At 43.7% G+C, this 17,420-nt stretch overlaps 1 protein-coding gene across 1 annotated transcript in view; it reads right to left on the reverse strand.

The window, feature by feature from the left end:
- The window catches only part of LOC135524314 (C-Jun-amino-terminal kinase-interacting protein 2-like), a 49,314-nt gene that overhangs the window by 11,548 nt on the left and 20,346 nt on the right, over window positions 1-17,420 (reverse strand). The window contains 4 exon segments of the mRNA XM_064951742.1: window positions 187-2,494; window positions 2,936-3,037; window positions 3,232-3,541; window positions 11,553-11,658. Of these exon segments, the coding sequence (XP_064807814.1) occupies window positions 187-2,494; window positions 2,936-3,037; window positions 3,232-3,541; window positions 11,553-11,658 (2,826 nt within the window).

Genomic DNA, 17,420 nt, shown 5'->3' on the forward strand with positions numbered 1-17,420 from the left:
ATATAAAAGCATCCATAATGCACTATAAAGTTGACTCCTGATAAATCAGCTTGGGACTGTTGTGACAGCACTGACTAAACAGGAGTAATTAAACAACTTGATGTAAATGACTTTTAAATTGCCAATAGAATAAAATTCAACTAAACCCTTCCACAACAAAGATGGGCCCTTTCTCCATGTAAGTACCTCCTTAGGCTGACCAGCTCCAGTGTAGTGTTCTCATCCACCACCAGAGTGTACTTCATGGAGTCGTATGCCAGACCTTCGTCATCCGGCTGGGACCGCAGAGGGAGGTCTCTCTCACACAGGGTGCGTTCCTGCTCCAATAGGGTGAGGTCACGGACACTCTCGTCGATGGGCGGAGAGCTATCCAGGTACTGGTGGCTGCCACCGTAGGATGACTGCTTCCTCAGGCAGCTCAGGAATGGGGAGGAGTCTCCCTCTTCCTCTTCCTCATCATTGTCAGTGGAGTAGGTGAGGCTGAAGCATCGGTTGGTCTGGGCCGTGGGGATATCCAGGGTCATGCTGTGTTTGACAGTGTTGATGCGTTCCAGGGAGGCCGTAGAGTGTCCTTTGGGCTTGGCCTCTATCTCGCGGCCCTCGTCCTTGTCAATCGCCATGCTCTCACTCAGAATGGGAGAGTCCAGCTTCTCCGTACCCTCCAGCATCATCAGGTCATTATCGGGCTCCACAGTATCGTCATCTTCTTCATCCTGCCTCTTGGTGTTTTTGCCTGATTTAGGGCTGGTGATTTCTTTCTCAGAGTCCTGAGTGTGATTGTTGTTTGTGGATACCCTGTTGCCATAACGCTCCACGATCACCGGTCTGATGGTGTCAGCTGTGGGATTGCTCTTGTACAGACAGGGGCCAAATCTATCGTTGGCTTTCCCTGTATTCCATTTGGGCAGCTCTGCACTCTTCTCCATCTTCTCTCTCTCCTTACACTCCTTCCTCAGACTCTTCCCTTTTTTATCCTTCGATTCCTTCGTCCCAGATTTCAGCATTCTTTCACCCGAAGCGTCGGTGAACGTGACTGGCTCGATGTCTGAGGTGGGTGAGATGGTGTCCGAGACGGACACTGACCTCTTGAAACAGTCCTCGGGACAGCTAATTGGATAAGACCCCTCCAAGATCATCTTGTTCACCAGGTTGTTAAGCAACCAGGGTGAGTCTGAATTCTCGCTCAGCTCGTCCTCGCTCTCTGACTCTGACTCTCCCTCACTGTTACCGTCATAGTCGTCAGCGTGAGTGGGTATGAGTCTGGGTCCCACTGGCAGGTAGAAGGAGTGTTTGAAGCTCTCCAGGCTGTGGTCGGGTTCTATCTGGAGTACCATCTGTTTGGACCTTCTGTCCTCCTCACAGCATGGGGGTGGGGGCAGGGCTTCATCTGGGTCAGCCTGGTGCTCATAGGGCAATTCATCATAATCATCTACACTCTGTAGGCCCATCAGAGCCTGGCCGTCATCATAGGGCTCTGGGGGCAGGATGGGGGAGTCAGCATGGGGGGGGGGGGCTAGGCTGGGGGAGGGTAGTGGTGAAGGTGAGGGTAAGGGTGAGCCCACTTTGATGGGGTCTGGGTGGCCAAGGAGGAGCGATACCTTCATTCCCACAATGCTGCTGTCCTGTTCTAACTCGTTGTCAGGGCCCAGTTCCTGGTCGGAGGTGGGTGAACTGGCCTCCTCGATGGAGTTGGTGAGGTGGGAGGAGCGTCCACTACTACTGTCATCACTGGTCATGTCCAGCTCTGTCTCTGAGATGGAGGAGATCATATTGGAGACCAGGGGTCCTCCGCAGGCAAATGCTGCCTCCAGCTCCCCCTCAATGTCTGATTCTGACCCGGGAGAGCTCAGGTCATGCTCTTGGTCTGAGGTGGCGTAGCACCGCTTGGTATTCATATCAGCGATGCCAGGGTCCGAGGACGGAGAGGTGGAGTCATTGGCCGCCTCATTGGCTATAGCTGGAAGCTCTCTCTGGTCAGTGTTTCTGGATTGGTCAAGAACATCAGAGCGGCTTGATGGCATATCGCTGGAGAAAAAAGCCAGCTCACAGGGCTCGATGGAGGGGAACTCAACGTAGACTAAGCTCTGGTTCTCCTTACACGCCATGTCATAGGTCTCCTTACACATGAACTCTACGTCAAAATCTTTCTCCAGCTCCTCACCTGACAGAGGGGTGTCAGCTCCGTCATTCCCCCCAATGGGAGCAGTGGAGGACAGGCATCGGCTGGTCCCGTCTGGGTCGTTTTCCAGTTCCCGGTCCAGGCCTGACTCAGTAGTGACCGTGTAGGTGTCGGTGGGGCGTCGCTGGGTGGACATGCAGGACCGTGAACGTTTGTGGTTGTGGTCAGCGTTGTTGAGGTCGTGGTCGACCTCGGTGTCAGAGCACTGGGAGTGGTCATTCAGGGATGAAACTCTGGAGGTCAGAGTTGAAGGGTCGGCTGAGGAGTTAATGACCTCGTCAGAGCCCAGGTGAGACTTGTGTTGACCAAAGGAGCCTGTTGGAGAGGGAGAGGATAGAGAGAGAACAGAACAAGTAGAGATAAAATGAAGAGAGATGATAGAGGTTGAGGGAGATGAGAATGCAGAGAAGAAAAGAGAGATTAGAATTGATCATGAGAACATTAGTGCAATAGCCACTTTAAACCAGAAGTCACCAGAGTAGGGATGGCAGTGATGGGAGCAATAGATAAACAGACCTATCTAAACTATGCTCTGTGTTGGGCCCAAACACACAATAACAAATTAATTCTCACCAATTGGACTTGTTTGGTGTCAAAATGGAGTCCATTCTTTAGAATCCCAAACTATGTTTGCCAAAGTCTATATCTATAGCTCTGGCCAGTGAGGACAGGACGACTACACTTTTACAACATGTCACTAGATGTTTATGGGGGATGACTTCTGGAGGGCGGCCATTTTGTTTGGGGGGGGGGTACCTTTGCTCTGGGGGGCTGGGGCCTGGGGGGCTGTTTGGGAAGGGCACTGGCCTGTCACGTGGCTCCCATCTTCCAGACATGAGTGGGTTGGAGACAGACGGCCTGCACGCAAAGGACAGCAGCTTACAGTAACATTTAAAGACACAGCATAAAGAGAATACTAGGTAGATAAATTATCATACAAACATTTGTAGAAAACCTTTTCCTTAGAAAGCTAGGGTATTTGAGAGGAAATAAGCTGCTAGGTGTTGGTAGTGGTTTATTATTGGTAAGTAATAAGACAGCACAGTATTCACCTTGTGAGGTGGGCTTGCGTAGTAGAGAGTGCTGCCAGCTGCCCTTCTTTGGAGAAAGACTGCTGTTGTTGTTCAATGAGTCCTGAGAGAGAGAGAGAGTGGTGGTGAGGTTAAGGGTGGTGGGACGGCTCTTCAGAGTGCCCAGGGTAGGGGAAGGAGGAAGGGAAGCGGAGGGGGAGGGTGGAGCATCAGGGTCCACCTCCTCTTCATCCTCCTCATCCTCGTCATCGATCATCTCAAACTCCTGGAAGTCGTCCTGGAAGGAGCAGACCGGGTGGTGAATATCGTTCTTCTCCAGAATCAGACAGTCCTGACAGAGAGAGAGAGAGGGAGGATATGAAGGGAGGGGGAGAGAGAATGAGTTACTGGTGGTATGGCAGAGATTGCTTTAACAATATTTTAACACTGTGAGAGGCTGAAATGCAATGCTGTCAGCAAATTCTCAAATGCTAGTATGAACAAAAGCAACAACCCCAGAGTCACCTTCCTGGGCTCATATACAATAGTTTTCAGAGAGCTGTGGGACAGTTAAACCCAGAGCAGCCTACAAGAAGAATATAACACTGCAGTATCCCATCAGCACACAAACACACATCAAAGCACTGCGGTAGGCTGGGCTCAGGTGACTTGTCCACTCTGCTCCAAAGTCTAGAAGGGGGGAGAGAAAGAGACAGAGAGAAAAGGAGAGAGAGGGGTGGATTGATGATGCCTCAGGTTTCAGCTGTTTTACAGTAAAATTCAATTTAAATTAGATTCAGATGTGTGTGTGTGTGTGTGTGTGTGTATGCATGCTTTTGTCCAGGCTAAAAGCACTCAGCACATCTTTGTACTGTATATCTTTGTACATGCAAAAAGTATGGGGAAATAGTCACTGTACCATTAAGTATTTTTTTAAACCTTTTATTTACCTAGGCAAGTCAGGTCTGGCCAAACCCAGACAACACTGGGCCTATTGTGTGCCGCCCTATGGGACTCCCAATCACTGGCAGTTGTGATACAGCCTGGAATCAAACCGGGGTGTCTGTAGTGACACCTCAAGCTCTGAGATGCAGTGTCTTAGACCGCTGCGCCACCCGGGAGCCCTAATCACAGTCTCCAAGTGAAAAGTTGGTGGCAATAATTATAGATGTTTTCTTTATTTATTGTCTTAGTCGCTACAATGTGAATAGACACGTTGTTACATCACTCACTACAATCAACACAACACTATATTGCTTTTGACAGGGAGAACACTGGATTGAATATATTCTATCCACTTTGCATTTGAACAGCACCGCACTTTCCTCATCGGTCTCTCTTTCCCTCCTCTCTCTCAGCATCATAGCCCACCTTCTTGTCCCCTTCACACTGGACTGCTAACGCCTGCTAAACCTTAACACCAGAGAAACTAAAATCAACCATCAATCTATAACCCAGGGGAAATCTAGAAGATACACGTACAGCACAGTTTCTCAGAGAAAGTCAAATGACAAAGCCTACTGTACAAGAAACATGGATCGATTGCTTTTTATTAGTATTGAAAAAATGTTGCGTGTGATCACATTTGTAGATCATCTATTAATCTTAAAAGTCATACTGATAGTGTTGTGTATTGGTAGTGTATTAATGATATTGTAATGTACTCATAACAGTATTACTCCATAGTGGATATTTAAACATTGACATCATTTATCTACAGTTAAACATCACCAAATCAATAAGAATGTAATGACTACATTCTGCTCCTTGGTGGCAGTGGTGATAGTGGACAGCTATAAATATGTGTGTGTGTGTGTGTTTGTGGATCAATCCCCAGTTCTCAGGTACCCAAGGACATCCCACCATGTTGGTCCAGACAGAGCTGACATTCCCTCCCTTCTACAGGTCAGGCAGCCAGCCTGGCGGAAGCACAACCCTTCTGCTGACTGAATGAGTTTCCCCTCTCTCCCTGTCTCAACGATAGGAGCCAGCTCCATTATATCCAGAGGAATTAAAATGATAGGAGGGAGAAAATGTTGCTGTACTGTTTGTTAATGTGACATTTGTCTGTGTTTGTGTCACATTATCGGTTCATTACATTCTACTTGTATATACATCCAACAACAGGAGACCAAACTCACATACTCCTAATACATCTATGTTAATCCAAAAACAGATAGATTAATAATGATTGGTCCTGGTTTATCAATACCATTTAGTGATTGATTAATAACACTAATGGCTCCTCTCCATGCCATAATTATACAATGCAGTCGGAAAGTGTTCAGACCCCTTGACTTTTTCCACATTTTGTTACGCTACAGCCTTATTCTAAAATGGATGGGAAAAAATTGAAATAGCTTATTTACATAACTATTCACACCCTTTGCTATGAGACTCGAAATTGAGCTCAGGTGCATCTTGTTTCCATATCATCCTTGATGTTGTTAAAACATGTGGTAAATTCAATTGATTGGACATGATCTGGAAAGGCACACATAAGGTCCCATAGTTGACAGTGCATGTCAGAGCAAAAACCAAGCCATGAGGTTGAAGGAATTGTCTGTAGGGCTCTGAGACAGGGTTGTGTCGAGGAACAGATGTGGGGAAGGATACAAAAAACATTTCTGCAGCATTGAAGGTCCCCAAGAATACAGTGGCCTCCATCATTCTTAAATGGAAGAAGTTAGGAACCACCAACACTCTTCCTAGAGCTGGTTGCCTGGCCAAACTGAGCATGGACTGGGAGACTATTCAAGATCGAGGGAAAGATGAACGGCGCAAAGTACAGAGCGATCCTTGATAAACCTGTCCAGAGCACTCAGGACCTCAACCTGGGGTGAAGGTTCACCTTCCAACAAAACAACGACCCTAAGCACACAGCCAAGACAATGCAGGAGTGGCTTGGGGACAAGTCTCTGAATGTCCTTTAGAGGCCCAGCCAGTCCGGACTTGAACCCGATCGAACATTTCTGGAGAGACCTGAAAATAGCTGTCCAGTGATGCTCCTCATCCAACATGACAGAGCTTGAGAGGATCTGCAGAGAAGAATGGGGAAACTCCCCAAATACAGTTGTGCCAAGCTTGTAGCGTCATACCCAAGAAGACTTGAGGCTGTAATCATTGCCAAAGGTGCTTCAACAAAGTACTGAGTAAATTATCTGAATTTCACACCCTGATCAATTTCACCTGTCCTCGTTATTGTCTCCACCCCCTGCAGGTGTCGCTTGTTTTCCCCAGTGCATCTATTCCTGTGTTTCCTGTCTCTTTGTGCCAGTTCGTCTTGTATGTTTCCAAGTCAACCAGCGGTTTTCCCGATCTCCGGCTTTTTGCATTCTCCTTTTTCTAGTCCTCCCGGTTTTGACCCTTGCCTGTTTCTGGACTTTGTACCGGCCTGTTTCTGGACTTTGTACCGGCCTGCCTGACCATTCTGCCTGCCTTGACCACGAGCCTGTCTGCCCCTCTGTACCTCCTGGACTCTGATCTGGTTTTGACCTTTTTGCCTGTCCATAACCATTCTCTTGCCTACCCCGTTGGATTAATAAACATTGTAAGACTCCAACCATCTGCAACCTGTGTCTGCATTTCGGTCTCGCCTTGTGCCTTGATACTGAACCCTTATGTAAATGTAATATTTCAGTTTTTATTTTTTATAACTTCGCAAAAAAATATATATAAACCTGTTTTCGTTACAGTATGATACTGAATTACAGAAAATTACTGGCAGCACAGTAGCCAGTTAATTACTGTAGATTTACAGGAAAAAATATGGTATGGTACTGTATTCTGTGGGGAACAGCATTGTCACTAATGGCCTCTTACAAAGCACGCCTCAAAATATGGTAATGAGACATTTTGCCGCCCACAACATTTTCCTACAATGCAGCATAATTCATAGTATGCTTCTGTAAATATACGCAAAACAGGTAAGTTATTTACTTTAAAATTGTATTGTAAAATTACAGAAGTGTAGCAGAATGACATTGAGCCTCCATAATGTATTGCTCTTTAGTACTGTAATATAGAATTACAGTAGCTAACTTAGTTTTTCTGTAAATTTACAGCAATTTGTTACAGTGCCGGTAAAGCAGAGAGCTACAAGAGTATCTGAGACACACAGACCCACAGGCCCCATTTGTCTACTACCACATTGCTATGGCATATTATGAATAATATATATGTGCAGGGGCATTAATCACTGTTAGAGAGCAAGAGAGAGTGAAAGAAAGGATGGAGGTAGAGGGGGAGACTCACTTCACCTGATAGCTCAGTGATTTATGCCCGAGTCTGACTCAAGGGACTGAGTATCCTGTCTGCTCCCAAAATACTGACAGCCCTCTCTCATTCTTCCTCTCACTCTCTCTTTCATTCATTCATTTTGTATTTCTCTTATAATTTCTCTCTGGTTCTACTCCCAAAGATTGATAGATACCAACAGGAAAATAAGCCATTTGCTTCCACCCAACCAGGCTTTCACTGAGATTTATTATACACGGCAAACAGAGAATGGAAGACAACTCATGCTCATCTCTTGAGCTCGTCTGTAGCTCATATCTCACTCCCAGACACAGACAAGTCACGAGACTGAAGGGGAAAAATGCAGAAACTGTCTGAGTCAGGAGTTAACCTCCCTTTTCTCTTCACTGAAGCATTATGGGAAATTATAGGCCAGTGTCCTCTCCTCTCCATCTGCATAGGAATGACAGTGAGGACATGTGGGAGGACCAAAGTCAGTAAAAATCATCATCATGATATTCAGAATGTCAACATTAGGAATAACAGAATTGGAATTGCTTCTTTGTGCGTAATGGGGAAATTAACCATTCCTAGGTTGATTATTTATGTGTGTATAGTAACAGTCAAAAGTTTACCTCTACATGTACTCATTACAAGGTTTTTCTTTATTTTTACAATTTTCTACACTGTAGAATAACAGTGAATACATCAACACTATGAAATAACACATGGAATCATGTAGTAACCCAAAAAAGTTTTAAACAAATCAAAATATAGCCACCCTTTGCCTTGATGACAGCTTTGCACACTCTTGGTATTCTCTCAACCAGCTTCACCTGGAATGCTTTTCCAACAGTCTTGAAGGAATTCCCACAAATGCTGAGCACTTGTTGGCTGCTTTTCCTTCACTCTGCAGTCCAATGCAATTGGGTTGCGGTTGGGTGATTGTGGAGGCCATATGATGCAACACTCCATCACTCTCCTTCATGGTCAAATAGCCCTTACACAGCCTGGAGGTGTGTTGGGTCATTGCCTTGTTGAAAAACAAATGATAGTCCCACTAAGCACAAACCAGATGGGATGGCGTATCGCTGCAGAATGCTGTGGTAGCCATTCTGGTTAAGTGTGCCTTGAATTTTAAATAAATCACTGACAGTGTCACCGGCAATGCACCCCCACACCTCCTCCATGCTTAATGGTGAGAACCACACAATGTAAAGATCATCCATCTGTTCACCTACTCTGTGTCTCACATAGACACAGCGGTTGGAACCAAAAATCTCAAATTTTTTATTGGCCCAAGCAACTCTTCTGCTTATTTGTGTCCATTATTTAATGGTTTCTTTGCAGCAATTTTACCATGAAGGCTTGATTCACAGAGTCTCCTCTGAACAATTGATGTTGAGATGTGTCTGTTACTTGAACTCTATGAAGCATTTATTTGGGCTGCAATTTCTGAAGCTGGAAACTCTAATGAACTTATCCTCTTCAGCAGAGGTAACTCTAGGTTTTCCTTTCCTGTGGCGGTCCTCACGAGAGCCAGTTTTATGATAGCGCTTGACGGTTTTTGCGACTGCACTTGAATAAACTTTCAAAGTCCTTGAAGTTTTCCAGATTGACTGACCTAGTCTTAAATTAATGATGGACTGTTGTTTCTCTTTGCTTATTTGAGCTATTCTTGCCATATTGTGGACTTGGTCTTTTACAAAAAAGGGCTATCTTCTGTATACCCCCTACCTTGTCACAACACACCTGATTGGCTCAAACGCATTAAGGAAAGAAATTCCACAAATTAACTTCTAACAAGGCATTCCAGGTGACTACCTCATGATCCTGATGGAGAGAATGCCAACAGTGCAAAGCTTTCAACAAGGCAAAGGGTGGCTACTTTGAAGAATCTGAAATATATTTTAATTTAACACTTTTTTGGTTACTACATGATTCCATATGTGTTACTTCATAGTTTTTATGTCTTCACTACTATTCTACAATGTAGAGAATAGTCAAAATAAAGTAAAAATGTATAAAAACCCTGTAATGAGTAGGTGTGTCCAAACTATTGACTGGTACTGTATGTGTGTCGCAGCTTACTACAGTTCAACCAAGTCAAAAAACTTAATTACACGCATGAAAACATCTATTTTCCTCCTTCTGGGTCATCTTCAAAAATACATTAGTAACTGCAGCAGTTTACACCAATAGTATGGAGGGAGGCGTGGGCTTAGGTTGTAAAAACATTATCACATTTTAAACATTTAAATCTTCTCTCCAAGAAATGCCCTTTCTGGTATATTAAAAAAATCCAATGATTGAAGACTAATATCTCTGCTCCGGGACATAATCAGTTTCAGTCGGTTTATGATGGTATGGGTGTGTGTGTGCGTGTAACTCAAAGGGAGCCAAGCCTAATCTTGAAAGGGGTATGCAGATTAGGAAGTGAACAATGAATGGTTATTAATCAGAGATGGGGATTGGGCAGAAGGATAATCCCACTTTTCTGATTGGTTGTCAGCCTTGAAGATCAAAGAAAGTGCTAAAAGATGACCTCTACAAAATTATTTCAGTGCTTTATCACACACACATGCAGTACGCATACAAATACAGGCACATGTATAAACAAACAGAAACCATTTAACTGTGTGATAGAGGCTTAATGGGCTGATGACAAACACCCAATCAAATACATAAAACAAACATGCACACACACCACTCTCCAGCTCTGTTCTTAATCCAGAGTGTCAGTCCAAAGTCAGCAGGATTAGTTCCTTTGGGGCTGGGCGACTTGGTGGGGGTGGGTTTGATGATGTAACATAACAAAGAGTGACACGGTCTCTGGCATACACCCACACATCTGTGGACTGAGCAGTCAGGGCCTGTTTGTTCCATTGGGTGATCTGTGTTTGATTGCAAGGATAAAAGTGTTTCCCTTAACTTGCTTTCTGAGGTTGTAGGCCCGGGTCATCTCTACACACTGACAAATTGCTTTGTAGAAAGAACTTTGCATGTGACTGAAAAAAATAACTCAATTGCCCAGTTTTTTTGTTGTTGTGGGATTAATGAGGTAGAAACAAAAACATGTCTCTTATGGGGAAGAGGAGGAATTGAGGTAAAAAGAAGGGGGTTGAAGGTAGGATCTCTCTGAACAGAGCTCTGCAAAGCAGCTAATGAAGGAATGAGCAGTCAGGGGAGAGGAGAGAGAGAGGGAGGGAGGGAGGAGAGAAGGTGGAAAGGAATGATGCGGGAGGACTGTCTCTGCATAGCAGCAAACTGCACTGGGTTATTCACCCTTTTCTGCAGCTATGGCTCAAAGCCACATAAAACATTCACATCCCTCAGGAGAGAGAGAGGGGGGAGGGAGAGTGAAAATGGGGAGAGAGAGAGAGAATGAGAGAAAGGGGTGACAGATAAATAATTAAAGAGGGAAACAGAGAGATAGAGAGAGAGGAAGCAGACCCAGTGCTTCTCCAGTAGTACAGGTCTGTGGATTATTTCCAGAGCTCGGTCACTAAGAGGGGATTTGAGTTGTACAGTACAGTACCATTCATATTCTACTCTGATGCTGGAACTGATGTTGATAGGATGGAAATGATAGGGCAGGACTGAGCTTAGTATAAGGTCACTAATGTAATGAGCTCTGGTAACACAGGTATTAACAGCAAGTTACACTGCCGCTTATATAAGAGACGAGCCGAGTACACACAAATTGGCAGTTATCACATCCAATGGTTATACCGGGGAGTCGATCACTCTCTCTCTCTCTCTCTCATATTCAATCTCTCTGTCACCCACAGCAATTGTCAATCAAAGCCCTGAGTACCATGTGTTGGCAGAGACACACACAGCCACACAAAGAAACCCAAACAGACTGACAGCCAAGGTGCTTTGCTTCAAATTTGTAGGAAGACCTTTGTTTTCTATCTGTACTATAGGAGGAGCTTTTAGTTTACACGACAGTAGTTTGAAGCCGTCTGCAAGCTAATCTATTTATTGATGAGAGCAGAATAGCCCCCAGAAAAGTTATTAATTACAGACATGCTGTTTCACTACATTACATTGGTGTATGTATGTGCCTGTGTGTTTGTGTATGTGTGTGCATGTGTATGCTTGCATGCGTATGTGTGTTCCACCTTCTCGTATGGATCAGAGTCGTAGTTGAGTCCTATTCCACAGTCATCTGTGATTTCAGACAGATCCTCATCATCAAACTCCTCCAGACTGATGTCATGGGAAGGCCTGGAAGAACGGGAGGGAGAATGTTAATATTTACACATAGTACACACACACACCTACACACAAACATTTGTGATTTCACCTCCAGTCCTCATGTACCTGACCACCACCCTTCAGGAGGTGAGCATCTCTCTGAGTGATGCCCACACAGAGTGCTCCGACCCTGGGGACGACTGCTCTGAGATATGGCCCATCACTATTTAGTTCTGTGCCTCACTCACCAGACACAAGAACCCACACATCCTCCATATTTTGCTTTGCTCTCTAAGCAGACAGAGGAGTTCAACCATTATCCCCCCCCCCCCAGTTTGCAGACAACAGTTCATGAGCTCATCATCTTGTTTTCTATAAACCATCTGTATAACTGTGGTCCATTAGTTACAACAGAAGCTCAGCTATCTACTCCATTAGTAAGATACTTTTGTAAGGCTCAGAAGGAAATGCTGCAATGCAGGTTTTCTAGTGAGGACAGGACATTCCAGACAGAGCTTAGTACAGATGAATACAGAACTACTGTGAAGCAGTGTCAGAAAAAACATCAAAAGGTGGAAACGTAAAACTAGATCATTGTCTAACTGGGCAAAATTGCATACTGTAATAGTGCTAAATCAGAAATCATGGCTAGATCATAAACACACACACAGAGCTCCTGACCAGCAGCAGCCTACAATGTGATACAGGGAAATTATTTGGGATGTCATTCAATATGAATTGCTGTCTGAAAATAAACTATTTAGGCCTTTGTGAACTCTCCTTACTGTAATAAAAAAAATACTGTAATGAAAAAGCCATATCTCAGACTGGCCAATAAAAAGAAAAGATTAAGATGGGCAAAAGAACACAGACACTGGACAGAGGAACTGAGCATCTCGGAGTCGCCTCTTTATTGTTGACGTTGAGACTTGTGTTTTGCGCATACTATTTAATGAAGCTGCCAGTTGAGGACTTGTGAGGCGTCTGTTTCTCAAACTAGACACTCTAATGTACTTGTCATCTTGCTCAGTTGTGCACTGGGGCCTCCCACTCCTCTTTCTATTCTGGTTAAAGCCATTTTGCCCTGTTCTGTGAAGGGAGTAGTACACAGCGTTGTACGAGATCTTCAGTTTCTTGGAAAATTCTCACATGGAATAGCCTTCATTTCTCAGAACAAGAAGAGACTGATGAGTTTCAGAAGAAAGTTATTTTTTTTCTGGCCATTTTGAGCCTGTAATCGAACCCAGAAATGCTGATGTTTCAGACACTCAACTAGTCTAAAGAAGGACAGTTTTATTGGTTATTTAATCAGAACAACTGTTTTCAGCTGTGCTAACATAATTGAAAAAGGGTTTTCTAATGATCAATTAGCCTTTTAAAATTATAAACTTGGATTAGCTAACACAACGTGCCACTGGAACACAGGAGTGATCGTTGCTGATAATGGGCCTCTGTACACCTATGTGATATTCCATAAAAATACAAAAAAAATCTGACGTTTCCAGCTACAATAGTAATTTACATCATTAACCATGTCTACACTGTATATCTGATCAATTTGATATTATTTTAATGGATGAAAAAGTGTTTTTCTTTCAAAAGCAAGGACATTTCTAAGTGACCCCAAACTTTTTAACAGTAGTGTAGGTCCTGGATGTCAGTAAGATTGGCCCCAGTGATGTACTGGGACGTACGCACTACCCTCTGTAGTGCCTTACGTTCAAATTCCGAGGAGTTGTCATACCAGGCGGTGATGCAATCAGTCAGGATCCTCGATGGTGCAGTTGTATAACTTTGAGGATCTGGGGACCCATGCCAAATCTTTTCAGTCTCCTGAAGGCAAAAATGTGTTGTGCCGTCTTCACAACTGTCTTGATGTGTTTGGACCATGTTAGTTAGATGGTGATGTGTACACCAAGGAACCTGAAACTCACGACCCGCTCCACGTCAGTCCCGTCGATGTTAATGGGTACCTGTTTGGCCCACCTTTTCCATGATCAGCTCCTTTGTCTTGCCCACATTGAGGGAGAGGTTGTTGTCTGACCTCCCTATAGGGTGTCTCATCGTTGTAGGTGATCACGCCTGCCACTGTTGTGTCGTCAGCAAACTTAATGATGGTGTTGGAGTCATAGTTTTCAAGCCCTGCCACATCCGACGAACATCAGAGCCAGTGTAGTAGAATTAAATCTTAGTCCTGTATTGAAGCTTTGCCTATTTGATGGTTTGTGTAAATGCATAGCAGGATTTCTTATAAGCGTCCGGATTAGTGTTCCGCTCCTTGAAAGCAGCTCTAGTCTTTAGCTCGGTGTGGTTGTTGCCTGTAACCTATAGTTTCTGGTTGGGATATGTACATACGGTCTAGAGGTAGACCAATGAATCGGCATGGCCGATTAATTAGGTCCAATTATGGCCGATTACATTGCAATCCATGAGGAAACTGCATGGCAGGCTGACCACCTGTTACGCGATTGCAGCGTCAAAAGGACCTTGTGGCGGCAATGAGCCAAGATAAGTTGCTAGCTCGCATTAAACTTATCTTGTAAAAAAAAAAAATCTTCACATAACCACCAGTTAACTACAGTACACATGGTTGATATTACTAGTTTAACTAGCTTGTCCTGAGTTGCATATAATCAATCTTGCCTGTTAAATGTATCGAATCACAGCCTACTTCAACTTTGCCAAACGGTTGATGATTTAACAAAGGCGCATTCACGAAAAAGCACATTCGTTGCACAAATGTACCTAACCATAAACATCAATGGCTTTATTAAAATCAATACACAGCAGTATATTTTTAAACCTGCATATTTAGTTAAGATGAATGCATGTTAGCAGGCAATATTAACTAGGAAAATTGTGTCACTTCTCTTGCGTTCAATGCAAGCAGAGTCAGGGTAAATGCAACAGTCTGGGCCGCCTGGCTCATTGAAAACTGTGTTTCTTCCTAACAGAGACCGTAATTAATTTGCCCGAAATTTTACATAACATTGAAGGTTGTGCAATGTAACAGCAATATCTAGACTTAGGGTTGCCACCCGTTCGACAAAATACGGAATGGTTCTGTATTTCACTGAAAGAATAAACATTTTGTTTTCGAAATGATACTTTCTGGATTTGACCATATTAATGACCAAAGGCTTGTATTTCTGTGTGTTCATTATAATTAAGTCTATGATTTGATAAAGCAGTCTGACTGAGCGGTGGTAGGCAGCAGCAGTCTCATATGCATTCATGCAAACAGCACTTTCCTACGTTTTTCCAGCAGCTCGTAGCAATGCTTGAGGCACAGCGCTGTTTATGACTTCAAGCCTATCAACTCCCGGGATTAGGCTGACAATACTAAAGTGCCTATAAGAACATCCGATAGTCAAAGGTATATGAAATACAAATGGTATAGAGAGAAATAGTCGACGCGTCATAATTCATATAATAACTACAACCTAAAACTTCTTAACTGGGAATACTGAACCATCAGCATTCATATGTTCTGAGCAAGGGACTTAAACGTTAGCTTTTTTTTTTTTTACATGGCACATATTGCATCTTTACTTTCTTCTCCAACACTGTGATTTTGCATTATTTAAACCAAATTTAACATGTTTCATCATTTATTTGAGACTAAATAGATTTTATGTATGTATTAAATTAAGTTAAAAAAAGAAGGGTTCATTGTTCATTCAGTATTTTTGTAATTGTCATTATTACAAATATATAAAAAATGTAAATAATTGGCCGATTAATCGGTATCTGCTTTTTTTGGTCCTCCAATAATCAGTATCGGCGTTAATAAAAAAATATCATAATCGGTCAACCTCTAGTACGGTCACTGTGGGGACAACGTCGTCAATGCACTTATTAATGAAGCCAGTGACAGAGGTCAAATCAAACTTTATTGGACACATTCACATGATTAGTAGATGTTATTTCAGGTGTAGCGAAATGCTTGTGCTTCTAGCTCCGCCAGTGCAGTTATATCTAACAAGTAATATCTAACAAATTACAAAACATATACCCAACACTCACATCTATTCAGAAATAAATTAAGACTACATACATAAAGTTGAAGTTGGAAGTTTGTGGCGAAATCCTGCACGTAGCCTTCACCGTGCGCTGCCACGTTAAGAGCACATCAGCAGTAAGGAAGGAGGAAATGAAGACAGCTTGTTTAGCTCTTTGGGGAGGAGCACTTGGTTGGCGCGACAGTTTGTGTGTGCTATGCTGCAGAAGTTTGGTTTATTTTCAGCGTGTGTAGTTTATAAAGTATTTAACTGAATCATCGGTGTGACAGTTCTAGGTCGTGGTTGTAATCGTTTGAGACCGCGCCAGTTATGGATCGCATGGATTAGAAGCAACATTATTGCGATGCTTTGACCAACAAACCATCGAACGGTCAGACAGTACACCGGCAAGCCTGAAGACCACAGCTAAGATCTCTCCTCTTCTCTTTCTCTCTCTCTTCCCGCTATTGTTCCAGTGCTTTACCCTGTAACCAGACTTTCTATTTCTCAAATGCACTTCCCATTGAAGTTCATTAGAGCTGGACTATTATTGCCATGCCAGAAGAATTTGGGTGTATTGTTATTTGAACTGTATTGAGGTGGGGTGTACTCATAACATGTGGCCGAGAAGATTGTGGACATTTTTAAGGCCTTTGTGTCTAAGAACACCCCCCACATTCATACCCTCTGCACTCCTCCAATGGAAGAGAATGAAGTTGCTGTTCAATTGCTCTGCCATGTATTATTATTGGATGAGGTATTCTTGGTGGGGTTACCCCTGTGCTGTGATGTGGGTTTTATAGGATGTGTATTCTCTTTTCTCTACACTGGCTATCTGGTAAACAGGCTACACTCTTGGCAGTGTCTTCTGCTGATGTGTGTGGGTCTGGTAGTGGTACTCTCTCTATTCTACTCTTTTTCTTTTGGCATGGTTAATACCTGCCTGGCGCCTGAACAAAATCTCTCTTTACCCCTCTAATAAATACCGCTACAGAATTGGCGCCCAAACGGGGACTTGAAGAGAAACACCCATGACACCATCCACACTAGGTTGAAACAGGTCTTTTGTTGGAACCCCATACTGTGTCAATATGGACACACCTGATGGAATTCATGTTCGGGATTCTTTCATTGTGGGAGGACTCAATGAACTAATGGAGTTGGATAGCACTGACCCTAATCCCCAGGCTTCCGGCTCACCTATAACATCTCCACCATTACCCTCCTCTCAGCCTGTTACCCTGTCCAGAGAGACTGGGAGAGGTGTCTCTGTGATCACTGGACACACACCAATCATAGTTTGACAATGCAGGAGAAGGCCATTCGCAAACTCTGTGAATGTGTGGAGGCTCAGACAGATGTGCAGCGGAGGTTGGATTACCTTCCCTGTCAAATGGAGGAAAACCAACAAATTGTTCATAGAAATATTTACAAGATTCTCTGAAGCAGGATTTTCAAGGAAAACTGCACCGGTTCAAAACACAAATGGAAACTAACCAAGTCATAATCTTTCTTGAGGAGGAACCAAAACAGAGAGCAGAGGAGTCAGCCTCTGTTGTGAAGGGAGTGTGTTCTTATCTGAAGGAAGTTATGGAGGACATGAATGACTCTCTCACAGGGGAAATACGATTTTTGATTGAACAGACTCAAGGACACCGTTAATGAGATGGAAAAAGCACAGAAGGCCACAGACCTTCAAATGGAAGCGCTGCACCAGGAGGTAATGCAGTACTTTTCCCTTCTGGAAAAGTCTTCTGCACCTCCCTCAGGTTTTATCTCAGCCACTGGCTT

This window comes from Oncorhynchus masou, chromosome 31 (genome assembly GCF_036934945.1).
Source record: "Oncorhynchus masou masou isolate Uvic2021 chromosome 31, UVic_Omas_1.1, whole genome shotgun sequence".
Taxonomy (NCBI): Eukaryota; Metazoa; Chordata; class Actinopteri; order Salmoniformes; family Salmonidae; genus Oncorhynchus; species Oncorhynchus masou.